The 7,948-nt window shown below is 39.5% G+C and overlaps 1 protein-coding gene across 6 annotated transcripts in view; it reads right to left on the minus strand.

Moving 5' to 3' along the window:
• The window catches only part of neto1l (neuropilin (NRP) and tolloid (TLL)-like 1, like), a 139,402-nt gene extending 131,666 nt beyond the window's left edge, over positions 1–7,736 (minus strand). For 3 of the 6 annotated variants that reach the window (XM_047350383.1, XM_047350380.1, XM_047350382.1), the window contains exons 1-4: positions 6,917–7,735; positions 6,357–6,416; positions 6,120–6,254; positions 103–351 (exon numbers count right to left, since the gene is read on the minus strand). In XM_047350383.1, coding sequence (XP_047206339.1) covers positions 103–351; positions 6,120–6,254; positions 6,357–6,416; positions 6,917–6,944 — 472 coding nt within the window. In that variant the 5' untranslated portion in view covers positions 6,945–7,735. Of the gene's footprint in view, positions 1–102; positions 352–6,119; positions 6,255–6,356; positions 6,417–6,916 lie in introns of those variants that run through there. The other 3 variants (XM_047350381.1, XM_047350384.1, XM_047350385.1) reach the window with 3 other exon arrangements.
• Positions 7,737–7,948: the final 212 nt, after the last annotated feature.

A 7,948-nucleotide genomic window follows, 5' to 3' on the forward strand; every position in this document is an offset into this window, starting at 1 on the left:
TTAAAGTCTAAGGAATGTTTGTTTTCATTTGGAATCTATGAAGAAAAGGAGATGACACTAACAGCAAAACAGTTATAAATAATAATACTAAAAAACACATACCGGCTGTGAAGTTGTAAGTTGCCGAAAATCCCACTCCTTCCAGTTCTCCATCTGTCACAAATTTTATCCACAGGTATCGGCCACTACTCCTGATATCTGGCGGGCTGTGTTGACCACAATACCGCCCAAGTATTGGGGAGAAGCCGAACGGTCCATCGCGAACCTCGATGTTGTCAAATTTACATTCCCAAGAGGACTCGATTGAATAATTGTCCTCAAAGTGTAGATCAATGCACTGTCTAGGGGGAGCTGGAAAACACATCGAAAAGTAATTAACATACAGCATAATGGCATACAGTACATATAATATTTTCATTGATAAATATTCTACTTGTTTAAGTAGCATGGCTCAACATTCAATACTGGGGGGTGATATTGAATCATCATTTCTCCTTAAAGCCAAATCTGTCTCAGGAAACAGTGTTCAGTTAAGCCATTATTATTTGCTCTGAATATTAAGGTGATTAATTTGACATCAACAGCCCATATCGATGTTTGAGACTCTTATCTTGTTATCTGGCTGAAAACACTCAGTTGCAAAAGCATTTAAAAAAATCCTCAGCATTCTTGTATTGTTAATGTGGCAGCATTTTGGGCACTTGGTAGAAAAAAGAAACAGTTACAGGATACAAAAAGTTTTGTTAACAAAGTGAATATACTCAACTGGCTAACCACTGGCTGTTACAATACTAACGTTGGCGTCTGCTATTAATCATAAACTAAAGGTCTATTTCACAGGTTTTTTTTAGGAAGATGGTCTGGATTTAATCATCTTCAGTTGGAATTCTAAAGTACTGATCAAACCCGAACAGGATAATTATACATTATATAGACTGCCTGGCCAAAAAGAAATCGCCACCTGGATTTAACTAAGCAAATAGGTAAGAGCCTCCCATTGGATAATTACTGCATGGATGATTATGTTTCAACTGGCAGCAAGTTTTTTAACCCCAATTGGTGCAGTGAGTGTCTTCTCATTTCTTAAACAACCATGTCAAAAGACATCCTGTGGTCGTGGAAAAGATGTCAGTCTGTTTCAGAAGGGTCATATCATTGGCGTGCATCAAGCAGAGAAAGCATCTAAGGAGATTGCAGAAACTACCAAAATTGGGTTAAGAACTGTCCAAAGCATTATTAAAAACTGGAAGGATAGTGGGGACCCATCGTCTTCGAGGAAGAAATGTGGCTGGAAAAAAATCCTGAATGATCGTGATCAGCGATCACTTAAACGTTTGGTGAAATCAAAATGAAGAAAAACAACAGTAGGACTCCGGGATATGTTTAATAGTGAAAGTAAGAGCATTTCAACACACACAATGCGAAGGGAACTCAAGGGATTGGGACTGAACAGCTGTGTAGCCTTAAAAAAAACACTGATTACTGAGGCTAACTGGAAAAAAGATTTCAATCTGATAGGGAGCATAAAGATTGGACTCTGGAGCAATGGAAGAAGGTCATATGGTCTGATGAGTCCAGATTTACCCTGTTCCAGAGGGATGGGCACATCAGTGTAAGAAGAGAGGCAGGTGAAGTGATGCACCCATCATGCCTAGAGCCTACTGTACAAGCCTGTAGGAGAAGTGGTATGATCTGGGGTTGTTGCAGTTGGTCAGGTCTGGGTTCAGCAACAGTATGTGTTCAAAGAATGAGGTCAGCTGAATATACTGAATGACCAGGTTATTCCATCAATGGATTTTTTCTTCCCTGATGGCACAGGCACATTTCAAGATGACAATGCCAGTATTCATCGGGCTCGAATTATGAAAAAGTGATTAAGCGAGCATGAGACATCATTCTCACACATGGATGGGCCACCACAGAGTCCAGTCCTTAACCCCATTGAGAATCTTTGGGATGTGCTGGAGAAGGCTTTGCACAGCGGTCAGACTCTACCATCATCAATGCAAGATGTTGGTGAAAAATTAATGCAACAATAGGTGGAAATAAATCTTGTGACATTGAAGATGCATATCGAAACAATGTCATAGCTAATGCGTAATCAAAGCTAAAGGCGGTCCAACGAAATATTAGAGTGTGTGACCTTTTTATTTTTGTGGTGACTTTTTTTTGGCCAGACAGTCTATAACTGGTCAGTTTAAAGTTTGACTAGTTAAACGTAGAACAAAATATTTTAAGATTTGTGTGGTTTGGAATATCTTTGCTATACAAGTGAAAACAACAATTTAAAAAAAGTGTGTCGTAAATATTGCAGAAATCTTGTCTCATCTTATTCTCTTCAACCCAGTATTTTGCATCAATTGTCACAGGATGTGGTTTTCGGAGTGGACCCAAGTACAGGCAGACAGAAGCAGCTCAATAAGTGAAAAAGTTTAATAAAAAAAAAAACTTAGAGCAGGCTGGAGGTAGCACATGCAGGCAAGAACATGGAATGAGCAAAACAGTGTAGGACAAGTTTGGCTTGGTATGACACGGCATGGCAAATACTATACTCCCACAAGGAGTAAACAGAACGGAACGGTATATGTATAGCATGGCATAGGTGAGACTAAATTCTAGGGCTGCACTGCATCGATCAGCCCCAATTTCCTTAATTTTGGGTGATTGGCTGAAACCGATCTTATCCACCGATCTGATCTACCTCCACAAAGATCAGACAATCACCCACTGTCCCCTTTTGATCTGCCGTGAGAGAGGGCTGACTGACAGACCTGCCCACCAGGTCCTGTCTGTACGTGCGCAGTTCACAACTGTTGACAACATGAGATTGAAAAATTGAAGGTGTGTTTTGACCTTGACACCTGACAGCCACAGTTACAGTCAGTTATAAAGAAAATTGATATCGACCAAAATCGTAATCGGCAGGTCAGGCTTTTTGATTTGTAATCGGTGATCAGCCAGAAAACTGAAATCGGTGCGCCTTTACTAATTACATGGAGCTGATGGCCTGAATGAGGCCGATTGCCATAGCAGAGAGTGAAATCAAAACATGGAACTAAACAGAAATGCAATGACACAATCAAACCAAAGGACCGATGCCTAATGGTGTGTTCACACCGGACGAGATTGCAGTGATTTTTTTGCCTCATTCGCGTGCTGTTGCACTCCTGCCATTTCACCAGCAATCCTCATGGCCAACGGGCAACAACGCTCCACTCACTTCACCGCGTCATCAAATAGGAGGAGCTTCTATCTGCTGCTTGCCGGTTTCAACTCAACATGGAGGGAGTGATGGTGCTTTATTTATGGAAAAGCCAAACAATGCCGCAGGTGTCGACGTCCCTGGGTTCACCAGATTCTCCTGATACGGAACCAGTTTGGAGTGTACCACCACCTACTCCAGGAGCTGCATCTGGATGTCAGTCACTTTTAGTGGTACTTCCGTCTATCCAGGACCCAGTCAGAGGACCTGCTGTCCTACGAGGCACAAATTAGCCTCCGGGACACCAACTACAGGCGCTGTATCCCCTGTCCATCTGTCTTCGGTGAGTAAATAAATCTCAGCTCAATAGATAAACAGCCAAATTGTACTGTCCACATCTTCTAAATATAATAAACATTTCTGTGCCTAAACATATGGACAAGGACTGCCAAAATACACCAGGCAAGAGCTGATATGACAACAGAATGTAGCATGGTAGCCATAAGTATTGAATAATTATGTAGTTTAAATAATGGCTGATCGGCGACCTAAAAATCAGACTTGCTGACATATGCATCTGAAAATGAAATACTTATGAATAAAAGATAATTTCCTCCATGAACATAGATGTACCCTGAGCAACTGCTGTGAGTCTCATACTTGTATGACAACTGTGGTGCTGAAAAGAGTGCTATAGACATGACGCAAATTGACAGAAAAGTTCAGATTTTTCAACTCCAGCGAAATTCGCTTCGCGTCCATCGCAGGTTTTGCTTCGCTCTATTCGCCCTAATTGTGCTGCTTGCTTCGCTAGAAACGTGTCCTTTGCATCACTTTGCTCCTGAACGTGCCTCTACATAGAAATAACATATAAATCACTCGCTCCGGTCGCTTTTTTTGCGTTCGGCCTGAAGGCACCATTAGAGATAAAACACAACCCAAATGTACAAGGAACAAAATAAGAATAAGTGTGGAACTAAGCCTAAGGAAAAAACGAATAAAGCACCACCTGGAGAATATAACAATCATGAGCAATGTCCAAAACAAAACTCAAAACCTACAAATCATCACATAAAATCATCTCATGAGCTGGCTGTCTCCTTTCACTCTTATTCAATATGAATCTTCAAGCCTGACTGAAGTTAACCCTACTATTACTTTTGGGGTCAATTTGACACCATGCAATGTTTAACGTCTCTAAAGAAATATTTGACATCATGGTTTTGGCTTTATATTTTGTGACTTTCCCTTATTTAACAAGGACACATAGGTAAACATAAAATTAAAATGACAATATTCTTTCATGTTCTGTACACAAGTTGTATACATTGGTCTTCGTTGGGGTCAGTGTGACTGCAGGCTGTTTTATCTGTGTAAAACATTTAAGAAATGGCAATATTTTACACATATGTTTTGGATGATATTGAGGTCACAACATTAAATCATCTAATCTTCAAAAAACTTGAGGGCCCTATATCTATAGAAGTGCGAGAACCACTGATAGTTCACACAACATGAAAAAGGAGAAACACTGCGGTAAGTTAGATTTTTCCCATGCTGTGGGGGCGTTAAAATACAGGTCTGTGAGATATTGATACTTTACACATCTAAGGGGTCGAGCAAACATGTAAAAGCTTGCACAGCAGCCTTTTGAGCCATCTCTTTTGGTTCTCTGTGTGGTCTCCATTTTGCTCTCTTCTTAAATGAAAATGACTTATTAGAAAAGGTTTTCTATAAATGAGGTGTTGTCAAACTCTTTGACCACAAATGTTACAGAGTAGGGCAGAGTAGAACGTGTCTGAGATAGAGGATGACCTTGAGGAGGACCCTGATTATGACACATCCTCCTCTGGTGAGAATGACACGCTCAGTGTTGACCTTCCTGTACTCTCTCAACTTCCAGCAAATACTCTACTTTCCAAAAATGGAAAGCTGCTGTGGTCTGTCTCCTAACCTTCCACAACAGGGTAAACTTAGTGCTGCTAACGTCATCAAAATGGTTCTAGGCCTCACCAGATACGCTGTCAACCATGTCCAAGACAAAAAAAATCAGCAGTTGAGCTGTTCATAACACCTCAAATGTCATCTCAAGCACTATATGCTTGAGCTGACAACGTCAGGGGTTAGGTGTGTGTATGCAGATAGTTGGAAAGAAGTGGATGCAGCTCACTTACAAGCCTGCATTGGGTTACTTCTTTTGATAGGAGTGTACAAGTCAAAAGCCAAAGCAACAGCAAGTTTTTGGACTGCTGACACTGGAAGGGCAGTATTTCCATCAACCATGTCTCTAAATACATTCCATTTTTCTCCTGTGTCTTTCTCCCGTGTCATATGCTTTGATGACAGAGAAACAAGGCAAGGCTGATGAGAGCATGAGAAGCTAGCAGCAATTGTTTGTTTGTTTTTCCTGGGGTCGAATTAACCCAGAATAGAAAACATGTTACTATTCTTGATAGCACAAATTGCTTTTCATTCCAAAAGTCACATATATCCCAAAATATGTGATACAGATATCTCTTTCTTATTTTAGTTAAATCAGTGAGATTTTATAGTAATCTGCATAATGTAACTGGTATTCTAGATTTATACTGTAAGGCAGGTCAGTGGCTTTACACATAAAGTTGGGGAACAATTTTAATTTTGATCATTTTTGGAGGTTTCAATTGCTGGGATCAAATTGACCCCAAAGATAAAAGATGATTGTACATTTGAAGGTAATAAGAGGGTTAAATGGTAGTTCTGTTTGGTAAAACATATATCTGCATAGAAACAAACCTCTAATATGCAACAGATATTATAATGGATATTTTTCCTAATAGAAACCATGGAAGAGTTCTATCTGAAAAATAAAACACATTTAAAAAGACCTGGTCTTTTTTTCTGTTTTGGTGCTCCTGTGTGTAATGATCAAATTCACCTTCAAGGATATAAACACACTCTGTGTTGGGGGGGTATTTGTTCGGGTAATTGGGAGAGGTGAAGAGCCCTCCTTCTGCTTCTTTTACCCACGCTCCACATTGACCTGCAGGCTTCACTCCAGAATTGTTTTTCACTAAAACAACATTCATACAAAAACATTAATCAACAATAAATTAAGCTTTGCATAGATCAAATTTACTGGGTAAAAAAAAGACAGTTTTGATGCTGAGATTACCTGTAACTGAATCCTTTTTTGTTGTCACAGACAACCCGAGTATGAGTAGACTTGCCACAACTGTAAGATCAGAAAGAGGAATACATATTTCATTGTTTGGCACATTTTTCTTCTTTTCTGAGGTTTCATTCAGCACAATTTGGATTCTTGATACTGGCTCACATCAGCGCTATGACCATTTTCAAAATTTCCCTCATACTGCACCCTTTTGGAAATACCAAAAACATGATCTTTTCTAACATAAGCAACAGACAGGTTTACCATTATGTTTGAAATCGACAGAATTTGCCCTCTTTTACTTTTTCTTCCGAAAATAATTTTAAACATGCAAAGAGTTTGTATATATGTTGACAAATGTAATTTGTTTATTCGAAATTATTTAAAAATATTTAACAGATGATGCTTATGACCTGTGAATTTACAGGTTGCAAAATGCAGCCTTATCACATTTTACTCGCTCTTCCAATTGATATATGGGTTACGGGACTTTTTATCTGCAGTAGGCAAACAATATAAGCTATAAGCACGTGTGCTTCAGTTGAAGAGTAAGAATGTCTTACCGTGAAGGAAGCTGTGCCCATGTACCATGTCTGTTTCTTTCACAAACGGCTTCAGACTCAACTAATTCCATTTAGATTTAGAAATACTTGAAGAAAAAAAGACGAAGATGAAAGGGTTTTTTTGTGCGAATTCGCACTTTCATACAACCTTTTACCAGAAGAAAAAAAAAAAAAAAAAAACCTTATAAATCTGTTAAGTGGGGGGTAAAAACTCACAAGAATTAATCACCAGTTTCATATAAAACCAAAAACAGTTCCGATTTCCATCCAAACGTTTGTAATGCCCCTTGGTGCTTTTGATGCACTGAAAGGATTAATAGTCCCTTCATCAGCCCTTCTCTAATCGCTCCACCTTTGCGATGTTCTTTAGGAAAAAAAAAACTCGTTTAGTCCTGTTTGGTCCCTTTATCAGGAGCGGGAATCCTTCAGATGCACGCCAGACCGCGCAACACTCATCTCTGCGGCGTTTTCTTTGCTCTTCCGGGGTGCGTAAAAATCTCCAGAAGAAAGAAAAAAGATAAATGAGTTGTACAGACTGACTGAGTTGTACAGCCTACATATTAGAAGAAATTTCGTGTGTTTTTTTTCCTCAGAAGGTTGTCTGTGGTGATCTTAGTGCGCCTCTGTGCCTTGGCTTCTGTCAAATGGAGTCAGCAGGGGTAAATGTGTGATCTCCCCCTCCTTTCGTTTCTTTCCTTTCCTTCGTTTGGCATAGACTGTTTAAAGGTCCAATGCGCCACGACCATCACGCTCCTTTTCAGACGCGCGTTGAGAACTTCTAACAGGATGCAGCATCAGCTGCGCGAGAAAAAAGTAAAAAAAAAAAAGCAACAATAATGCTGGCGCTGCAGAAGCGAGTCCTGTTCTTGGTTTCACCCCAGAGGTGGTGTAGCTCCTTTGATAACAATTCCTTCATCAAATCAAAGCTGAAGCTATTTCAGGAAATCAGAATATCATAGACAATTTAATAAATTAGCTTAATTCAATTAAAAACTTCTATATTACACATAGTGTTATATTTTAACTGCTTAT

Source organism: Girardinichthys multiradiatus, chromosome 21, assembly GCF_021462225.1.
Source record: "Girardinichthys multiradiatus isolate DD_20200921_A chromosome 21, DD_fGirMul_XY1, whole genome shotgun sequence".
Lineage (NCBI taxonomy): Eukaryota > Metazoa > Chordata > Actinopteri > Cyprinodontiformes > Goodeidae > Girardinichthys > Girardinichthys multiradiatus.